This window comes from Anabrus simplex, chromosome 6 (assembly GCF_040414725.1).
Source record: "Anabrus simplex isolate iqAnaSimp1 chromosome 6, ASM4041472v1, whole genome shotgun sequence".
NCBI classification, from domain to species: Eukaryota; Metazoa; Arthropoda; class Insecta; order Orthoptera; family Tettigoniidae; genus Anabrus; species Anabrus simplex.
This window is the reverse complement of record NC_090270.1, coordinates 2,894,258-2,917,048: the sequence shown is the minus strand read 5'-3', so window position 1 is coordinate 2,917,048 and position 22,791 is coordinate 2,894,258. Positions and strand designations below refer to the sequence as shown.

General features: G+C 42.4%; 1 protein-coding gene across 2 annotated transcripts in view; it reads left to right on the top strand.

Annotated features, from left to right (window-relative positions):
* LOC136875411 (MRG/MORF4L-binding protein) overlaps positions 1-22,791 on the top strand; it is a 66,841-nt gene that overhangs the window by 19,374 nt on the left and 24,676 nt on the right. For both annotated transcript variants that reach the window (XM_067148965.2, XM_067148964.2), the window contains exon 2: positions 142-263. In XM_067148965.2, the coding sequence (XP_067005066.1) occupies positions 162-263 (102 nt within the window). In that variant the 5' untranslated portion in view covers positions 142-161. The remainder of the gene's footprint in view (positions 1-141; positions 264-22,791) is intronic.

Below are 22,791 nucleotides of genomic sequence, written 5' to 3'. Positions count from 1 at the left end.
TAGTGCTTGTGCAGTAACAAAACAGCCATATCTGCTCAGTTCTTTTCAGTGTTCACACATCTCCATGGAGCCTCAACGTGACATGTTTTTTATTGTTTTGCAGCAAATAAGAGTAATAGTCTTTTGTCACATTTGTTTTAGGTGTTGCAAAGTACTTTCAAATGGCTTGCATTGTGGAAAAGTTCCGGAATTTTGCCAACAAGGATGTTACCTCAAAACCTTTGTGGGAGCATTTGGAAACCATGTATGATATGCAGTCGCTGGTAAGTTCTTCCTGTCACTCTGGAATAAGTCTTGTGGTTGGGAACTGATTTCTTTCGAGGTAGAGTAGTGTTGATGTTACTGTATTTTCCCTTGTCATCATTCATCTGTTTCTGGAAAGCAAGTGATGTACATAAACACATCTTTTAATATCTTGGAGAGAGGATTAAAATGTTACATTTATTGTTACCCTGTAAAAGAATGTGTTAATAGCCAGGATTGTGAGGTGAATGACTTTGCAAGTGCGTAGTCAGCCGTAAAATGTTACATCACTTGCTGCACAATGTCTGGCAAGGCTGCAACGATGGCGTATGTTTCTTGAGATATTTAGAGGCGAGGAGTGGGCATGACTAACATGTGCTTGTGCTTATTGTCCAATATTTTTCATCTAAGTTTTCGTTATACAGCTGATTATGACCTTTAAGTGGTCGAAATATGTTCTGTCAGTGATAATGTATATTTAAATTTGCTCAACGCAAAAAATAAAGTATCGATTAGGTGGTTCTTTAATTATACTTGTTGATTAACATGGGTAGTGCGTGGCCGTGCTTTTTACCAGTACCTGCTTTTTGTAACCAGTATTTTACTAGCAGGTATTATGTATCCAGTTGCTAAATATCAGCAACTCATTAGTGCTTGTTTGTATTCGACTGACATGGTTAGTGTGTGGCCGTGCTTTTTACCAATGCCTGCTTTTTGTAACCAGTATTTTACTAACAGGTATTATCTATCCAGTTGCTAAATATCAGCAACTCAGTAGTGCTTGTTTGTATTCGACTGACATGGGTAGTGCGTGGCCGTGCTTTCTATTAGTACCTGCTTCTGATAACCACTATTGTATTAACAAATATTGTACCGGGCGAGTTGGCTGTGCGGTTAGGGGCGTGCAACTGTGAGCTTGTATCCAAGAGATAGTGGGTTCGAGCCCCACTGTCGGCAGCCCTGAATATGGTTTAACCATGATTTCGCTTTTCCTTAGTTGCGGCCATGGCCACTGCCTTCCCACTCCTACCCTTTTCCTATCCCATGGTCGCCATAAGACCTATCTGTTAAGGTTAATTTTCACTTTGTAAAGTAAAAACCGTCAATATGGAATTATTCTAATATCTTGTAATAGTTGTTTGTACTAGGCTGACGAGGGAAGTGCACGGCCGTACACGCTGCCACTAGCTGCTTCCAATAACCAGTTTTGAGTCATTAACATATATTTTTAGCATTATGAAGAGGGCAAAGTCAAGTTTATTTGTGGTTATGTTTTCACAAAATGCGATATGTTTGGAAGAAGTGCTTATACATGTTACTTTAAGCTAGCAGTTTACATTATTCTTTATTTATGTGCTGCATTTCTCATTATTGTTAAAAATTCATGTTTCTGTTAAGCAATTGCGGTGACATTTATGTATAGCTATTTAAGCATACATACATAGGCTAAATCATCTTGTAGACCGTTATGCCCTTCAGCGTTCAGCCTGCAAGCCTTTGTGAATTTACTGAATGTCGTCACAATCCTCTGTTTGCAACTAGTGCTGTGGCCTCATTTGGTTCTATACCTCTTATCTTCAAATCATTAGAAACTGAGTCTAACCATTGTCGTCTTGGTCTCCCTCTACTTCTCTTACGCTCTGTAACTGAGTCCATCACTCTCCTGGGTAATCTATCCTCCTCTATTTGCCTCACATGACCCCACCACTGAAGCCAGTTTATGCACACAGCTTCATCCATCAGGTTCATTCCTAACGTAGCCTTGATCTCCTAATTCTGAGTACCCTCTTGCCATTGTTCCCACCTGTTTGTACCAGCAATCATCCTCACTACTTTCATGTCTGTTACTTCTAGCTTATGAATAAGATATCCCGAGTCCATCCATCTTTCGCTCCCATAAAGCAAAGTTGGTCTGAAAACAGACCAATGTAAAGATAGTTTTGTCCGGGTGCTGACTTCCTTCTTACAGAATACTGTTGATCGCAGCTGCAAGCTCACTGCATTAGCTTTACTGCACCTTGATTCAATCTCACTATATTACCATTCTGGGAGAACACACATCCTAAATACTTGACATTATCGACCTGTTCTAGCTTTGTATCACCAATCTGGCATTCAATTCTGTTGAATATCTTACTTACTGACATCAATTTCGTCTTAGAAAGGCTAATTTTCATACCATACTCATTGCACCTGTTTTAAAGTTCATGAATTATTTTGGAAAAACTGAGTTTTTCGAACATATTTCCTCTGAATTACCTGTAAATATTAATGTGCATGATGATTTATTATTCTCTTGTTGTTAGTTTGTACAAAATGGGCCAACCTGTATATAGGACGAGAGGATAATACAGGTACAACTTGGTACTGAAAAGCGAAGGTGTATGGAAAGCATTTGAATTAACAAATTACAGTTATTCTTGAGTGAACAACATTATCACTTCTAATATTGAGCATTCACTCCTTAGTCCGGTAAACTACAAAACACTTTATGCGTAACCCGGCATCACATTTTCTGCAGCAAGTGGTTATCTTTTGGTGGCAATAACAGCATCTTGTTTGAACACCTTGTGGAATGACTACCGGTAGGTGATCTAGCCTGTCAAATCTTGAGTTAATGTGTTCAAACTTTGAGGGCCTTCTCTTTTTGGTTGTATGTTTGTTTCCAGGAGCGCCAAAGCTATTCGCCTCCTGAAAGCAAGATGATCCAGCTTATCCCGATTCCTCCTGTGAAGGAGCCAAGCAGTTTGTTCAGCCCTGTCAGTGCAGGATAGTACCATTTTTGACCTCTAATGGCTATTCGATATAGCGAGGTGTTCTGATCCGAGTGATTTAAACCACCCACATGTTTGCTGTAAGCTAAGATGAGTCGAAGATGCTTTACCTGAATTTTTGTTTTGTCTTGCCGGTAGAAGCTGGTGACACTTTGACATGAAAGAATAGGAACTGTATTTGAACAGCCAGACACGATGTTGTCATTCCATTTGTGCAACACAATCATTTCCTCTGCTGTTTTATAATTGAAAGATCCTCTCTTCACCTTCTTCATTGTAGAAGTCTGTACTAGGGGACATTTAAGAACCCTGTTGTCATGAACTGTACCAGTAGCCTTAAAATTCCCCTTTTTAGTTCAAGCAACAATGGTACACTGGTAAAAAAGTTATCAAAATACAAATGATATGGTTCATGGTGTGGGTTACTGTAGTCATGTCCTAGTTCGTGAACCATGTGGCCTAGTAAGTGGTCCTGAGAGTCGTTATACCAGTTGCTATGGAATGGGAGTGGGCATCTTGGACATATTCTGAGTCATGGCCCTCCTTGTGCTCAGGCGGCTAGGACTATACAATTCACCGGTGGTCCATAACCCGTTAGGAGAGATCCTCACTTGGACTATGTTCAAGTAGGGTAGCATCCTGCTTCATGAATTTACCAAGCTCAGAACACTTTAAGCAAGCCTCGGACCTATGGGAGTAACGGAGTCCCACTCCCATTTGACAGGCGAGGGACTCCTTGGAAACAACTTGGTGAACGAAATGGAATTCAATGGGGAGCTATCAGTATTAATGGGGCGTATGGAAGAAAGAAAGTAGAACTGGCTGAGTCAGCAAAGAGCATCTGGATGTGCTAGGAGTAAGTGATATTCGGGCAAGGGGAGATAACGAGGAAGAGATAGGAGATTATAAAGTGTACTTAACGGCTGTTAGAAAGGGAAGGGCAGAGTCTGGGGTAGGGCTCTTTATCAGGAATACCATTGCACGCAACATAGTTTCTGTTAGGCACGTAAATGAGCGAATGATGTGGGTAGATTTGTCAGTTGGAAGGATTAGGACAAGAATTGTGTCCGTGTATTCACCATGTGAGGGTGCAGATGATACGAAGTTGACAAGTTTTATGAAGCATCGAGTGACATCGTGGTCAGGGTCAACAGCAAGGATAGAATAGTGCTAATGGGCGATTTCAATGTGAGAGTTGGGAATAGAACTGAAGGGTACGAAAGGGGCCGGCCCCGTGGTGTAGGGGTAGCGTGCCTGCCTCTTACCCGGAGGCCCCGGGTTCGATTCCCGGCCAGGTCAGAGATTTTTACCTGGACCTGAGGGCTGGTTCGAGGTCCACTCAGCCTACGTGATTAGAATTGAGGAGCTATCTGACGGTGAGATAGCGGCCCCGGTCTAGAAAGCCTAGAATAACAGCCGAGAGGATTCGTCGTGCTGACCACACGACACCTCGTAATCTGCAGGCTTTAGGGCTGAGCAGCGGTCGCGTGGTAGGCCACGGCCCTTCAAGGGCTGTAGTGCCATGGGGGGGGGTACGAAAGGGTGATTGGTAAATGTGGGGAAGATATGGAAGCTAATGGGAATGGGAAGCGTTTGCTGGACTTCTGTGCTAGTATGGGTTTAGCAGTTACGAATACATTCTTCAAGCATAAGGCTATTCACTGCTACACATGGGAGGCTAGAGGTACCAGACCCATAACAGACTATATCTTAACCGACTTCGAATCAGGAAATCTGTTAGGAATATACGAGTTTTCCGGGGATTCTTCGATGATACAGACCACTATCTGATCTGTGGTGAACTAAGTATCTCTAGGTCTGGGGTAGAGAAAGTAAAATCTGTCTGCAAACGAATAAGGGTAGAAAATCTCCAGGATGAGGAAATTAGACAGAAGTACACGGATATGATTAGTGAGAAGTTTCGAACAGTGGACAGTAAGCAGGTTCAGGAAATACTGTGAATGGGTGGCATACAGGTATGCTGTAGTAGAAACAGCAAGGCAATGCCTAGGACCAACTGTGTGTAAAGATGGGAAAAGGTGAACATCTTGGTGGAATGATGAAGTGAGAGCAGGTTGTAAACTTAAAAAGAAGGCTTATCAGAAATGGCTCCAAAGAAGGGCCGAGGCAGACAGGGACGTAGATGAAAGAAAGAGAGCGAAACAAATAGTTGTTTAATCCAAAAAGAAGTCGTGGGAAGATTTTGGTAATAACCTGGAAAGGCTAGATCAAGCAGCAGGGGAAACCTTTCTGGACAGTAATAAAGAATCTTAGGAAGGGAGGGAAAAAGGAAATGAACAGTGTTTTGATTAATTCAGGTGAACTCATAGATCCCAGGGAATCACTGGAGAGGTGGAGGGAATATTTTGAACATCTTCTCAATGTAAAAGGAAATCATCCTGGTGGTGTTGCGAACAGCCAAGCTCATGGGGAGGAAGAAAATGATGTTGGTGAAATTATGCTTGAGGAAGTGGAAAGGGTGGTAAAAAACTCCATTGTCATAAGGCAGCAGGAACAGATGAAATTAGATCTGAAATGGTGAAGTATAGTAGGAAGGCAGGGATGAAATGGCTTCATAAAATTAGCGTGGAGTGTTGGTAAGGTACCTTCAGATTGGACAAAAGCAGTAATTGCACCTATCTATAAGCAAGGGAACCGGAAGGATTGCAACAACTATCAAGGTATCTCATTGATTAGTATACCAGGCAAAGTATTCACTGGCATCTTGGAAGGGAGGATGCGATCAGTGGTTGAGAGTAAGTTGGATGAAAACCAGTGTGATTTCAGACCACAGAGAGGCTGTCAGGATCAGATTTTCAGTATGCGCCAGGTAATTGAAAAATGCTACGAGAGGAATAGGCAGTTGTTTGTTTCGTAGATCTAGAGAAAGCATGTGACAGGGTACCGAGGGAAAAGATGTTCGCTATATTGGGGGACTATAGAATTAAAGGTAGATTATTAAAATCATTCAAAGGCATCTATGTTGACAATTGGGCTTCAGTGAGAATTGATGGTAGAATGAGTTCTTGGTTCAGGGTACTTACAGGGGTTAGGCAAGGTTGTAATATTTCACCTTTGCTGTTCGTAGTTTACATGGATCATCTGCTGAAAGATATAAATTGGCAGGGCGGGATTCAGTTAGGTGGAAATGTAGTAAGTAAATTGGCCTATGCTGACGACTTGGTCTTAATGGCAGATTGTGCCAAAAGCCTGCAGTCTAATATCTTGGAACTTGAAAATAGGTGCAATGAGTATGGTATGAAAATTAGCCTTTCGAAGACTAAATTGATGTCAGTAGGTAAGAAATTCAACAGAATTGAATGTCAGGTAGAACAGGTCGATAATGTCAAGTATTTAGGTTGTGTGTTCTCCCAGGATGGTAATATAGTAAGTGAGATTGAATCAAGTGTGCCCTACAGGGCCCTATGGTTCCGGCCAGGCGAATACCGGTCTCGAACCAAGAGCACAGTAGTGAAAAACTCCCACAATCGTGAGCTTGTGCACATAGTCGTACCTGAACACATATCCTCGCACAGCAACTCAGTCACGCACATCTCAGGGTACAAGGGGAAACAAAGGGCGAAATTACGATAAACAACAGGATATGTGACATATCAGGTAAGAATAATCTAAAATAAAAATGAAAAAAATACGAGAAACCAAGCTGCATTCATAAAATAACTTGATGAATTTATTACAAAAATTTAAATCCAAAATCATATATACAAAGAGTTTGAATATCTGATATATTCCAAAATGATATCGCCGAGGACCTCCACGTCACAAAACCATCGGTCTGCTGGGCTGGAACAAGGGTGGAACAACAGGATAAGTCGAAATAGGAAGATAAGAGAACTATCTGGGCACAAGGAAAAATCAAAAGGCAATCTCCCATGCGTAAAAATGTTGCGTCACATGACCTCGAACCCAAACTCTTCCGTAATCAAAGCTTTACAGTACAAGACCTGGACTGGATGAAAGCTCACAGTCCAACATAACTAAGGTACACACACTTATCAATAAACCCATAAATATCCCCGCTCCAACAATACGTGGCGAAATAAACATGTGGCGAGATTAAGTAGACAAGAAAATATAAACCAAACAAACGAACTGCGGTCCTACCAGGCAGCTATCGTCAAGGTCACAAGCCGAGGGCGACTCCCCGTAAGCACTTGAAAACAAAACAAACACGCAGACAGAGACAAAATCTTCCCGTCTATGACGTCGCACTCGACTGCCCTGCCTCCCACAAGTCACATGGCAGAGTGTTTTTCCCCGCCATCCTACACTACGCACAGCTGTTCTACTACAGGGACTTCTTACCCCCTTACATAAACACACATCCAACCTTTTAGTGCTGATATTATCTCATCATATCATATCTGCCTTCATAGGGCTTGGACATACATATTACTCTCACATACATTGCCTCCATAGGGCTTTTCATCAAGACACCTGGGTTCAGTTCCCTGGCACTACCAAAATTATTCATCATATCAACAGCACTCAGTCATATAACGTTCATGCGTGCGATTGGCTCTCTCTACCGTGCATATGAAGCACTAGCAGCATGTCTAACACCTCCAGCCATGCCAACCTGTGCAAGTCAAGGAATCTGTCTCCAGTATGAAAAAGTTACGTACAATAACCAATGAAATAAAAATCCTCTGCTTCGGAAATTCCCGTGTCTGGCTAAAAGACCTAGCTAACGTGACCAATGCATAAAAGATGCCACGAACAGAAACAAACGTAATACAAGGTGATAATATAAAACTATACAACCATATCTACCGTCCCGAGTTTGAGGTCTGTGCATACCTATCCTATACAAACCATTATTTACATAACTGTCGTGGCTAACGCCACCTTGAATTTTAATATTAATCTAGCCCATGCTAATAATTAATTGGATCTGTCTGACCTGGGAGTACTGATGACATTGTGAGGCGGCTCTCTATGGAACCCTGATGTTTAGCTCATGTTGACCGTTGACACTGCCAACTGCAAAGTTATGTAGATCACTGGGTTCATGCTGTCTGGGAATGATTCTTCGACCGCTTCTGTGAAGGTGGTCCAGTGTCTCTTCCGGTGTTGTGGTGAGCTTCGCCTTCCTGGAGTCCCTGCGTCGATGCTCGGTTGTCTCGACAGCTGCTCCGTTGCTACAGCTTGCTGTTCTTCTCTCTCGTTCTCTGCGACGTTTCTCACGTTGTATACGTGAAGGGAAACTGTAAAAGAGACGTAAGTTACCAAGAGTTCTGCTACACAGTCAGTCTCCACTCACGCCCCTTTCACACGTTTTAAAGCTCCTTTTAGAACGACGTCAAGTACACCCATCATACACATTTTCACATATTGTGCCTAGATTCAGTCTTTCTATCACAGCAAGGTTTTTCCAAACGGCCAGAAATCATCTGAGCTGTAATATTACGAACCTCATTTCTAATACTTGGCCCTTAAAGCTATTCGAATAACAAGCGAGATAGTGGAGTTATTGGCAGTACATTTCCATGACAGGCAGACAAACACATGTAGTCTGAAAGATTCAATTAGATTATGCAAATTATTTACTTCTATTCCCAAGTAGATTGTACTGGATGTTAACAGCTCGCCGCTTAGATCTGATTCACGATGTCCTCCTGGAGTAGTATCACACTGTTGCAGTCGCGGGACAGTCAAAGAGTGCGGTCTCGAGTGCTCTACCACTGCATATTTATAACACGTCTCGCGTGCCCAAGCTAAGGATTTCCCCGCGATATTCTCCCTCCGGCGGTCTCCTTGCAAGAAGTGCGCTAAGTATTGATCTCGCGTATTCACTTTTAGTTATGCCCATGTCGCATATTAAAATTTTGCTCAGTTTATGGAGGTTGCAATTTTCTTCTCAGATTAAATGCATTTCTTCTGTGCTTTAAGATATAAATTAATTTCCTTGTCGCTCCAAATCTTTGTTGACACGCCATCTTTTGTAAAGGGTTTAGTGTCCTGTGTCTAAATTAACGCGCTTGGCTTGGGGTCATAAATTTGTCATGAGATTCCAGAGATTTCCTAATTATTTAGCTGTTCCATTCCCACGAGCACTGCACCACTCAACTTCTCCCAGGCAATAAATTAAAATACAAGGATCTCTAAGTTTCTTCAGGGTGGTCTTGAATGTACGTTATACCATAGGCTAAAATCATGCCTCTATAACAATGACCGATAGGGTTCATTTGCCCTCCGTGACACCAAAATAAAATTATGTGAGGAATTTTATTTTCCTTATATGAGAGACCACCTGCTCGCTCCAGTCATCCAGACTGCAAGTTCTCTATGCATCCAATATTAAACTAAATTTTGTTAGTAGTCATTAAGGCATCCCTTTCTTTTCTGACTTGATAGTACACCTCTGGTAAAGCTAGAAATTTGCTCTGGTTGCTGCCACAGTCTGGGCAGTCTATATCTTCTCGCTGCGCAGATTGTCGTAGCTGGCTGTCTTCAGAGATAATTACATTCCTTCTTCTTCTTCTCCTCCTTCTTCAGGAACCTCGGGTTGTATACTGTCATCATTCTGGCCATCCTCTTCTGCGATGATAACTCCATCTCCAATCATTTCCTCGTCTTCTTCTTCTCCAAGTTCCTCTTCTTCTTCCTCATTCTCTACTTCTTCTCCATTATTTAACTGGTATTGGCCAGGGGTGACAAAGGGCTTCAGGTTAGCCGAATTAAAAACCTTCGTCACAGTCCCATCCAAGCTCGTTACTTTGTAAGAGTTATTCTCGTAGCTATGAATAACTCGATATGGTCCTGTGTATAATTCTGAAAATTTATGATAGTATCTCTCAGTAGGATTCGATACCGTCGGTGTCTTAATTAATACCAATTCACCCACCTGCAGCGGTCTGTGGAACCTCTTATGCCGGGTTCTACGCAGTCGTTTTTCAGCTTGTGTTTTCAAGTGGTTGACACGTTCCTAATGCAAATCTCCCTAGCCAGCTGAGGGTCTCTAGGGCAAGGAATTACATTCTCCCAAGGACGTTTGGGCAGCACAATGTTGTGAAGCCATGACGGAACCATTCCGGTTGACTCATGTCTGGTTGAATTTATGCATTCAGTAATTATGGGCACTACAGTGTTCCACTTATAATGCTCTCTCGGGCAGTATATCCTACAGTACTTGGATATTTCCCTCATGACACGTTCGCTCGGGTTAGCTTGAGGATGTTTGTTACTGGATAAGACATGCTTAATTCCTAGTCTGTCTAATTCACGCTTAAACCCTGCAGCAGTAAATTGGCTCCCATGGTCACTTACGATGCTCTCTGGCTTGCCCATAATGGGTATTATCTTCTTCTTGATCTGCGAGAGTGCCGAGCGAGTATTTGCCATCTGAATAGGGCATAACGTTACAAATTTACTAAACACGTCCATACAGACAAGGATGTACTTTAGGCCCCTAGTAGCAGAGGGCAAGGGACCGAAGAAGTTGATTGCATATAATTTACGTGGTTCCGTGGGTGTCAGTGGTCTAGGTGGTTGCTTCAGAAGGTAAGGATTTGGTTTTACCCTCTGACAGATGTCACAGGTACACAGTATTTTCTGTATCATTGTCCTCATTTTAGGCCAAACGAAAGTTTCCTGCAGTATTGCTACCACTTTATCAATACCCGAATGTCCTGTGGAGTGATGAACTACCCACACCAGGTCGATCTGTAATCGAGGAGGTACAACAATCCTAAATTTCGTGTGGTTCTCATCGACAAATTTATGTAAAATATTATTGAAGTAATGATAATTTGCCGCTTTGCGCTCTGCTTCAGCGTACTGTGGAGTCCCAGGTTGGAGTTCTTTCCGAAAGTACTGGATGAGCCGTCCGGTGTCTGGGTAATTTGCCTGTTCCTCATGAATGTTTCGAAGTCTATCCAGTATATTCTGATCCTCTTGGTTTAACATAGTTAAGTGTAGTGTGAGCTCCTCAGGGTTTATATTTCTGCTTAACGCGTCAGCGAGTACATTTAATTTCCCTGGGCAATGTTCCACCGTGAGGTCGAACTGCTGGACGTAAAGTGCCCATCTACTGACTCGTGCATTAGCCATGTCAGTCTTGAGAATAAAAGTGAGGGCTTTGTGATCTGTTCTAATCACTACTGGGAACCCGTACACATATTTTCTCCAGTGTGCCAAGGCAGTAACTATGGCAAACATTTCCAACTCGGTGGTAGTGTATTTCAACTCGTGTCCTCGTAACTTTCTACTCATGAAAGCCAAATAGGATATTTTGTGCTCCCTCTCGGGTGTCTCCTGGTAAAGCATCGCTCCGACTCCTACTGCAGAAGCATCAGTCTGTATTATGAATTTTCTATCGAAGCTAGGGTACCCCAATTTTACTGAATTCTCTAACAGTACTTTAGTGTTTACGAAAGCTTTTTCTTGTTCTCCCCATTTCCATCTGTTATTAGTCTTTAACATGTCTTGAAGTGGTGCCACGGTTTCCGTATAGCCTGGACAGTGATCAGAGAAAAAGTTTGTTAGGCCCAAGAACTGCCTAACGTGTTTAACCTTGACTGGTCTAGGAAAATTCTGTATTGCTGCAATTTTAGCTGGGTTAGGCCGAATACCCTGACCGTCAACAACATGTCCCAAGAACAGTACACTGCGCTGGCAGAAGTGCGATTTCTCAAAATTGACCTTGAAATTGCTTTGTTCGAGGTTCTGAAAGAGTAAATTCAATTTTTTCAGGTGTTCTTCTAGTGTTTTAGTGCAAATTAAGATATCATCAATGTACCTAATAGTAAACTCTTTTACCTCGGGACTGAGGTTCGATTCTAGTTCCCGTATCAGAGCAGCGCAACTTGACGCCAGGCCAAAGGGAAGGCGCAAGAAAATATACGTCTGATTATCAAAAAAGAATCCGGTTAGCATATTAGTGCTTGGATCCAAGACGATATGGTGAAAGCTTGAGGTCATGTCTACTGTGCTGACGAATTCCATACCCCTGAACTTCTTAAGAATGTCTTTCAGGTTTGGAGGTCTCTCATACTCGGGGACTAGGCATTGGTTTTAAGCACGTGCATCGAGGCACACGCGGACAGTCCCGTTTGTTTTGGGCACTGCACATAATGGGTTTAAAAACGGACTCGGGGACTTGGCCGTTATCCCGTTCCTCTCCATATCTTCGATGACCTCCCGGACCTGGGGTAGCATTTTCTCCGGAATAGGATAAGGTTTCTGTTTGAAAGGCTCCCAGTTATTCACACACAATTTGTACTGGTAATTCGGGATTTTTCTGGGTCTCGAACCAAAGACTGTCTCATGCCTCTTCAATAATTCCTGTAGCCGACCCTTGTCTTCCGGACCAATCTTCGCTTCTTCTATTTTACCAGGTAACAGACCTAAAAAATTTTCTTTCTCTCGATGCTCTTTCAATTCGGATAACATGATTTCAAACTCCGGTATTATTTCTTCATGACCCTGTAGCCACTCTTTTGAACTAAGGTCTTCCGTCTGCATGTCCACTGTCCAAATACGTTCACCAAGCTGGTAATCCTGGTTCTTATTTAACTCAACTCGTTCTTGGTTACCATTCAATTTTAACAGGATAGAGTTCGTACCCATGTCAGTAACAGCTCCGTATTCTCTCACGAAATCGGCCCCCAATATGAGGTTATATTCCATTCTAGGAAGCACAATACACGGATGGGACACCAGTAAGTCTCCAATTTGTATGTCCAGTAATACCTGCTCTTTTCAGGACGTTGCTTTGTCTGGTATAATACCTTTAATTTTGACTTTCGAAATTGGTATGGATGGGATACGAACTCGGCTTTGAATTTCGGATACTAAAGCTTGTGAAACCACACTGACCGTGGCTCCCGTATCAGTTAATGAGCACACGTTCAAACCGTGAACTCTAGTATAAATTACTGGTAATTCTTTAGGTCGGGGCAAGTTACTTTTAATAGGATCCTCTAGTAAATCATCTGGAGTGATAACCCAATTATGAATGGCCACTGTCACCCAACCAGCATCCTCGCGATATATTCTGTCTCCTTGAGTAAATTTCCTAGTTTTTTTTATCTTCCCTCTCGCTCTCAACAAAACTAGTTGCGTTCGAGTTTAAATTCTTCTGCCTGGCTCCGTTGTGGAATTCTTGATAAGCCAAGCTCGTGGCCCCCCGGAGAATTGGTGACACTGTGGGACCGTATTGCATCTCGCCATACATCTCGTGGTGATCCATCCCCTGCTCCTTTTTCTCTTGAGTGGAAGGAGCCCTCTTGTCTGTCAGCATCTCTCTGGCGCAATGAACTCTCACTAGGTCTGTTATACCTCACTCGGTTTTCATTCCACCCCTGGTTGTTATTTCTGGGGTTGTGACGATCTCCGTCTCGTCTCCAGTACGGCCGATCATTTCTTCGCTGCTCAAATGAGTTCCTTCTGCGGTCTTGTCCTCTCCATCTGTCCGGGTCGTCCCTCCATGTGTTCCACCTTCGAGGTCGCCAGTTCGTGCCTCCTCTGTGCTTAGGGTTTTCTTCTTCTCGTTCCCTCGGGGTTGGCGTTTGAGTGCCGGAATTTTGACACTCCTTGCAGCTTCCGTCTCCAATCTGCTCTTCCGCATGCACATCCACATGATGGACAGTTTCTATGGTCCGTATACATGGTTGATGCAGTGCAGATGTCTGGTCCTAAAGCCTAAGGATTTCCTCAGCGGCTACCGCTGTCGTGACATTCACAGCGATTAGAGCTCTTTGTACCTCTACAGGCAACTGTCTAATAATGGTCGTCATGATTTCCGTTTCTTCGGGCTGATGATCTAGTTCCTGTAAACGCAAGTACTGAGAAATAAAGAATTCGCTCAGTCTTGTAGGAGAGCTATTTGCATACTTGCGAGCATATAGCTCCATTCTAAGCGCCAGCTGATGGCCCTGATTCCAGAACTTATTCAGGAATGCGCGTTTGAACTCGTCATAGTTTTTAAATGCTTGCCCAAATGCCTTGAACCAGGCTCCGGCAATTCCTCCAAGATACCTTTCTGCCATGCGTAATCTGCGCCCTGGCGGCATCTGGCATTCATCCATGTATGTTTCTAAATCTTTAAGGAATGAGCGAGGCGTGATTTCCCCATTCCCCTCGAATATCTTAGGTTTCTCCTCTGGCACCCTAATCCAACTGTAACCCGTGAAAGCACTGTCCTGACTGAATAGGGTGGTATTTCCTATTCTTGGCTTAGACCTAAATGATTCTCCTAGCAGTCCATGTCCCTCATCCTGACTTTCATTCAGGCTGTCACCTTCATACTGGTGTTCTATCGGGCTGTGAGTCATATTCAGCTTCCGCTTCTTTACTCCGTTTTCCTCCTCGAGTTTCAATTGGTCCAACCTATCGCGCATATCCTCTATTTCATGCTCTAACCCCTGTATTCGCTTCTCAGTTGTCCTTTGTGCCTGCTCTCGGATATTCTTCAAACCCAGGATCTCAGCGCTGACTTCCTTCCTAGTCTGTTGTAAACTAAGTTCTAATCCAGCAAGTTTTGCCTTGTTCTTTTCGGTAGTCTTCTCACACCTGTCAACTACTTCCTGAGTCCTAGCCTCTAGTTTTTCTTCTACTTTCACTAGCTCTTCTTGGGTATGGTCCATACGGACTACTACTGCCACCAGGTTTTCTTTAAAGGTTCTTAGTTCCGTCTGTCTCTCCTTGTCTTTTTCTTCTATACGCTGTTCTATTCCCTCGAGGCGGCCGGTTATTTCGCGAAACTGCCTATCTCCTGATTGGTGCGACTCTTCAAATTGTTTACGTAACTCTTCGGTTGTGGTCACACAACAGAGACGCACGTTTTCTAATTTTGTATCCAACTCAGCTATAATTCCCTTAATAGTTTCGCTTTCGGAGGCCAAGCTATCGAAACGAAGGTTGGTACTTTCTCCTAGCTCAGTTATCTGGCTTCGTACTCGTTTTTCAGTGTCTACTAATTTTTCGGTCATGGCACTGGTCACCCTTTCCCTACATTCCTTGAATCTTTCGGTGAATTGTTCGTCCAAATGAGTTTTTAGTTTCTGTAACTGCTCCGCGTTCCTATCCGCTTGTTCCGTCAACCGTTCATTCATCTGCTCATTACTCTGGGTTAATCGTTCAGCCAGTCCTTCATTTAGTTGTTCCCTATTCTGAACTAACTGTTCACTGTTCTGAGCCACTATACGTTCCTCGCACTCTTTGAATTGACCTTTCATTACGTTCAACTCCTCTCTAAGTTCGCTTAGGTATCGCAGTACCTCCCCCATCTCCACTGACATCACACTCGCGATATATAAGTTCCGGCGAGAAACCACCTCACATGTCATCGGTATCCCTTTAATTTCAATACATTTCCTACCACTATCGTCCAAGAAAACGAAAAATAAATATACTCCTAACTGTTAAAATTTTTAAATCATCCAGAGCCTCTGTACGCTACATCAAAGCAACATAAACATACCAAAATTCAAGGTTACCGTCAGCACGACAGTATATCACAAAACAAATATCATAAGATGTCATAGAACATAGAAAACACACAACATGCACTAGCTACACTACGCTAATTAAAATATCGGTCAAACATAAGACCCTATAAGTCAAACAAATATCTGGAAAAATAAAATTTAAAAAATATATAACGACTCTCCAAAACAACCAGGTAGACAGCTCATCAGCCTAATACCAACCACTAGACCTAAAAACAAAAAATTCCTCAGCAATTCCTGTGCACTGGAAGTCATAAAACATCTCAACTCACAACAGGACATACCCAAAATGTCACGAAGCAAACCGTGCCGGCAGAAATCTATCTAGTTATACCACATAATACCAAAGTGAATATAGCTTATCCTAATTACGGTCACAAATGACATAACCAAACCATGGCAGTGTGATCCCTTTTTACAGACTTGTCAGGCCACACATGTCGGCGTTATCATACTATGGCGTTATGGGCCCCCTTTACAGAAATATCAGGCCAACATGTTGCTCAGTGCTATAAATTCTATGGCGTTATGGTTCCCCTTTATAGAAATATCGGGCCACCACGTTGCTCGGCGCCATTTTTCTATGTGCCCTACAGGGCCCTATGGTTCCGGCCAGGCGAATACCGGTCTCGAACCAAGAGCACAGTAGTGACAAAACTCCCACAATCTTGAGCTTGTGCACATAGTCTTACCTGAACACATATCCTCGCACAGCAACTCAGTCACGCACATCTCAGGGATACAAGGGAAAACAAAGGGCGAAATTACGATAAACAACAGGATATGTGACATATCAGGTAAGAATAATCTAAAATAAAAATGAAAAAAATACGAGAAACCAAGCTGCATTCATAAAATAACATGATGAATTTATTACAAAAATTTAAATCCAAAATCATATATACAAAGAGTTTGAATATCTGATATATTCCAATATGATATCGCCGAGGACCTCCATGTCACAAAACCATCGGTCTGCCGGGCTGGAACAAGGGTGGAACAACAGAATAAGTCGAAATAGGAAGATAAGAGAACTATCTGGGCACAAGGAAAAATCTAAAGGCAGTCTCCCGTGCGTAAAAATGTTGCGTCACATGACCTCGAACCCAAACTCTTCCGTAATCAAAGCTTTACAGTACAAGACCTGGACTGGATGAAAGCTCACAGTCCAACATAACTAAGGTACACACACTTATCAATAAACCCATAAATATCCCCGCTCCAACAATACGTGGCGAAATAAACATGTGGCGAGATTAAGTAGACAAGAAAATATAAACCAAACAAACGAACTGCGGTCCTACCAGGCAGCTATCGTCAAGGTCACAAGCCGAGGGCGACTCCCCCTAAGCACTTGAAAACAAAACAAACACGCAGACAGAGACAAAATCTTCCCGTCTATGACGTCGCACTCGACTGCCCTGCCTCCCACAAGTCACATGGCAGAGTGTTTTTCCCCGCCATCCTACACTACGCACAGCTGTTCTACTACAGGGACTTCTTACCCCCTTACATAAACACACATCTAACCTTTTAGTGCTGAAATTATCTCATCATATCTGCCTTCATAGGGCTTGAACATACATATTACTCTCACATACATTGCCTCCATAGGGCTTTTCATCATGACACCTGGGTTCAGTTCCCTGGCACTACCAAAATTATTCATCATATCAACAGCACTGTCATATAATGTTCATGCGTGCGATTGGCTCTCTCTACCGTGCATATGAAGCACTAGCAGCATGTCTAACACCTCCAGCCATGCCAACCTGTGCAAGTCAAGGAATCTGTCTGCAGTATGATAAGCTTATGTACAATAACCAATGAAATAAAAATCCTCTGTTTCGGAAATTCCCGTGTCTGGCTAAAAGACCTGGCTAACGTGACCAATGCATAAAAGATGCCGCGAACAGAAACAAACATAATACAAAGTGAAAATATAAAACTATACAACCATATCTACCGTCCCGAGTTTGAGGTCTGTGCATACCTATCCTATACAAACCATTATTTACATAACTGTCGTGGCTAACGCCACCTTGAATTTTAATATTAATCTAGCCTATGCTAATAATTAATTGGATCTGTCTGACCTGGGAGTACTGATGACATTGTGAGGCGGCTCTCTATGGAACCCTGATGTTTAGCTCATGTTGACCGATGACACTGCCAACTGCAAAGTTATGTAGATCACTGGGTTCATGCTGTCTGGTGAATGATTCTTCGACCGCTTCCGTGAAGGTGGTCCAGTGTCTCTTCCGGTATTGTGGTGAGCTTCGCCTTCCTGGAGTCCCCGCGTCGATGCTCGGTTGTCTCGACAGCTGCTCCGTTGCAACAGCTTGCTGTTCTTCTCTCTCGTTCTCTGCGACGTTTCTCACGTTGTATACGTGAAGGGAAACTGTAAAAGAGACATAAGTTACCAAGAGTTCTGCTACACAGTCAGTCTCCACTCACGCCCCTTTCACATGTTTTAAAGCTCCTTTTAGAACGACGTCAAGTACACCCATCATACACATTTTCACATATTGTGCCTAGATTCAGTCTTTCTATCAAGCAAGGTTTTTCCAAACGGCCAGAAATCATCTGAGCTATAATATTACGAACCTCGTTTCTAATACTTGGCCCTTAAAGCTATTCGAATAACAAGTGAGATAGTGGAGTTATTGGCAGTACATTTCCATGACAGGCAGACAAACACATGTAGTCTGAAAGATTCAATTAGATTATGCAAATTATTTACTTCTATTCCCAAGTAGATTGTACTGGATGTTAACAGCTCGCCACTTAGATCTGATTCACGATGTCCTCCTGGAGTAGTATCACACTGTCGCAGTCGCGGGACAGTCAAAGAGTGCGGTCTCGATTGCTCTTCCGCTGCGTATTTATAACACGTCTCGCGTGCCCAAGCTAAGGATTTCCCCGCGATATTCTCCCTCCGGCGGTCTCCTTGCAAGAAGCACGCTAAGTACTAATCTTGCATATGCACTTTTAGTTATGCCCATGTCGCATATCAAAATTTTGCTCAGTTTATGGAGGTTGCAATTTTCTTCTCAGATTAAATGCATTTCTTCTGTGCTTTAAGATATAAATTAATTTCCTTTTCGCTCCAAATCTTTGTTGACACGCCAGCTTTTGTATAGGGTTTAGCGTCCTGCGTCTAAATTAACGCGCTTGGCTTGGGGTCATAAATTTGTCATGAGATTCCAGAGATTTCCTAATTATTTAGCTGTTCCATTCCCACGAGCACTGCACCACTCAACTTCTCCCAGGCAATAAATTAAAATACAAGGATCTCTAAGGTTCTTCAGGGTGGTCTTGAATGTACGTGATACCATATGCTAAAATCATGCCTCTATAACAATGACCGATAGGGTTCACAAGGTGTCGTAAAGCTAATGCAGTGAGCTCGCAGTTGCAGTCAACAGTATTCTGTAAGAAGGAAGTCAGCTCCCAGGAGAAACTATCTTTACATCGGTCTGTTTTCAGACCAACTTTGCTTTACGGGAGTGAAAGCTGGGTGCAGTCAGGATATCTTATTCATAAGTTAGAAGTAACAGACATGGAAGTAGCAAGAATGATTGCTGGTACAACCTGGTGGGAACAATGGCGGGAGGGTACTCGGAATGAGGATATAAAGGCTAATTTAGGAATGAATTTGATGGATGAAGCTGTACGCATAAACCGGCTTCGGTGGTGGGGTCATGTGAGGCGAATGGAGGAGGATAGGTTACCTAGGAGAATAATGGACTCTGTTATGGAGGGTAAGAGAAGTAGAGGTAGACCAAGACGACGATGGTTAGACTCTGTTTCTAACGATTTAAAGATAAGAGGTATAGAACTAAATGGGGCCACAACACTAGTTGCAAATCGAGGATTGTGGCAACGTTTAGTAAATTCACAGAGGCTTGCAGACTGATCGCTGAAAGGCAGAACAGTCTATAATGACAATGTATGTATGTATGTATACAAATGCTACACAGCATCAGTATTTAGGGTTCGAAAAACATCAAAGTACTGAAGAATGACACTTCTTCAGAGTCCATATTCTCGATATCTGTCTTCTGTTGGTGTTGAAACACTTTGGTATGGTTCAGACCAGGTTATGTATCCATTGTCTCTGGTCCCTTTCTAAAACTTGTATCCAAACCGAATGGGTTTGTTTCTGATGAATTGTTTACAGCCATAATGACTATAGCTTCATCCACATTGTGGTTCTCTGAATGAGGAGCATATGATTGAAACTTTTCATTCAGCAGCATGAGCAGAGGTGTGACTTTAGTGTACTTGTCCTCATCATAATTTCCTAAGTCATTTAAATGCTGGGAAATTAAGTACTAACCAGTGCATTGTAGGTATCAGCTTAATTTTCCCAGTACATGCGGTGCTGGGCAGGATTCAAGTAACCACTGACACATTTGTTCATCCTCGCATCACCTAACATGTTTTTACGGGCAGTGTACTTATTTGTCTCAGAAGTGAATAAGGAAATTACCTCATTGGAAAAGAAAGACAGAAACCGCTCGACTTGGCTCTTTTCTTGACAAACTTCCTGTACAGGGACCCAGGCAGGGTCGACTGCCACTTCACTGTCTCTGCTCCTTACTGTGGAACTACTGCTTTTTCTCATTGAAGCCTTGGAATGTATAATACCTGATTACGATGACTGTAATGTTGCAGAATGTGGTGGTGGAGTCCTTGTAGATACTCGAATCATCACACGAAGTAACCCCACTAATAGAAGCAGTTGCTCGAATAATGCTGCCTCGAAGATTATTGATGTTCACTTGTCACTGTAGGCTGCAGTAGCATTGTCAGGAGGAGAAATGTAGACATCAGTGCCTTCATCCTCCAGAATAGTTACAATCTCGTTCAGAATTAGGGATTTTTCATGTTTCCAATAAGTTTTACTCTGTGAATAAATAAGATTTCTTTGATTATCCTATTGACCTACATATAGGACACAAATATTTGTGTTATTATAAGTCCAGAGAATAGGAGTATAGCATCTAATTGCAAATATAGTGTACGGAGTTCATCCCTTATGAATATGTTAATAATATAAATTAGTCAAAGTAAATAGAAACAGCAGTCTATTACTTACATGTTATGAGATACTGCCAGCTGTTACTGCTTCTGTCTGCCTTCCACCCTAACTCCAACAAAGAATGACTGTTGCAGATTTCAAGTGCATGTTCTTGAGAACCCATATCTACAACCTATGGAGCATTCAGATATACCATCCTACATATAGGATGATAGGATTATCAGGGTTAAGACCAAGTTGTCACCATAAGCCAGACTGCTTACTACATTGGCACCTACCTGAATCCCTCCCTGCCACTTATTACCTTTCAGCAGATGATCCATGTAAACTATGAAAAACAAGGATGAAAGACTAAAGCCTTGTCTAACCCCTGTAAGTACCTTGAACTAAGAACTAATTCTACTGTCAATTCTCACTGCAGCCCCATTATCAACATAAATGCCTTTTATTTTAATAATCCACCCTTAACCCCTTCAGTGGTGAGTTCTGGCAGACCTCCTGTGCCAGGAAGGTTAGGGTTTTTCAGAGGAAATTATTTACTTTCAGGAACCAAGGAATGAGTAACAATTATTAAGGGAACACATTCATATATTATTCAAGGTTAATAAAAACTTACTTTACACTCTATTTACATGTTTTTTTACAGTAGGCCTGTGATATGGTTTCATAAAATATTGGTGTTTTGAGAATACTATCCTGTGAGCAACACATTTTTATTTCAGGCTTTTGTATTATTCCCAACAACAACACTAACGCAATAAACTGCCAAATTTCATAAGAGTTTATTTTCCAAAACTGTGCCCTTGCATGCGGAGATTTATTTATTTACTTTTAGCATAGGGCCTAGAATTTTTTTCGGTCACTATCCTGGGGTAGGGCTCTTTATCAGGAATACCATTGCACGCAACATAGTTTCTGTTAGGCACGTAAATGAGTGAATGATGTGGGTAGATTTGTCAGTTGGAGGAATTAGGACAAGAATTGTGTCCGTGTATTCACCATGTGAGGGTGCAGATGAGTACGAAGTTGACAAGTTTTATGAAGCATTGAGTGACATCGTGGTCAGGGTCAAGAGCAAGGATAGAATAGTGCTAATGGGCGATTTCAATGGGAGAGTTGGGAATAGAACTGCAGGATACGAAAAGGTGATTGGTAAATGTGGGGAAGATATGGAAGCTAATGGGAATCGTTTGCTGGACTTCTCTGCTAGTATGGGTTTAGCTGTTAAGAATACATTGTTCAAGCATAAGGCTATTCACCGCTACACATGGGAGGCTAGGGGTAGCGGATCCATAATAAACTATATCTTATCCACTTGACGTACTTTGACGGATCTCTCGTCCTGGCTCTCAACTGCACTCTGGTACAAAGACGGATCTCTCCGTCCGCGCGTAGTGTTTATTTCCGGGCCCGCTCCAAGCCGGTTTCCTTTGTGAAAGGATTTGATATTTGTAAGGTAATCTCTTGACAGATGGAATCGCTGTTTAATTCCATTGATGTATTCGATAAACACGTCTGTGCAGTTATTTCGCGGAAAGAATAACCAGTATCTTAGCAACCTCATCGTAAGCGAAATCATGGTTGCCTCCATGTTGAGTGACGAAGCGATTATATGGGAATTTTTAGAAGAGAATGACATTGATATAGAAATAAGCGACGAATAATTTAGTGGATATGGAAAGTAGTGAAAGTAGTTCGTGTGATATAAACTTTAGCGCTGGTAGGAGTGAACAAAGTGCTGTTTTGCCGTCAAATATGTCACTGAATTTTAGGCCTACAACTGATGCCACACCAGCGGCTTCTAATTGTGTTTTACACGATAGGGAATGGAACTGGGAGCACGTAAGTAATACTCCAGAGTATCATTCATGCATCACAACTAGTGAAATAGTATTTTCCAAAGGCACCTAGGACAATGCCCAAACGAACTACAAGTTGTGAACAAATTTCTAACAGCAGACTTTTCGGGAACATCTAACCAATGAAATGCTTATGCAGGTAAATGTCTTGTATCGGCTGCCAGGGATATAAATAGGGTAATGTCATCTGGAAAGGAACACTGGTTTGCTGTATCTGTGGATGAAATGAAGGCCAGATTACCTTGAAGTGGTAATGTATGATGGAAAAAAAGACGTTCAGACCCAATCTTGTTGTTGACTACAACTGCGGAAAGGGTGGTGTTGATTCCCATGAGCAGGGACTCGCATCATTCCCCTTGATGAGGAAGTATGTAAAAGGATACAAAATATACTTC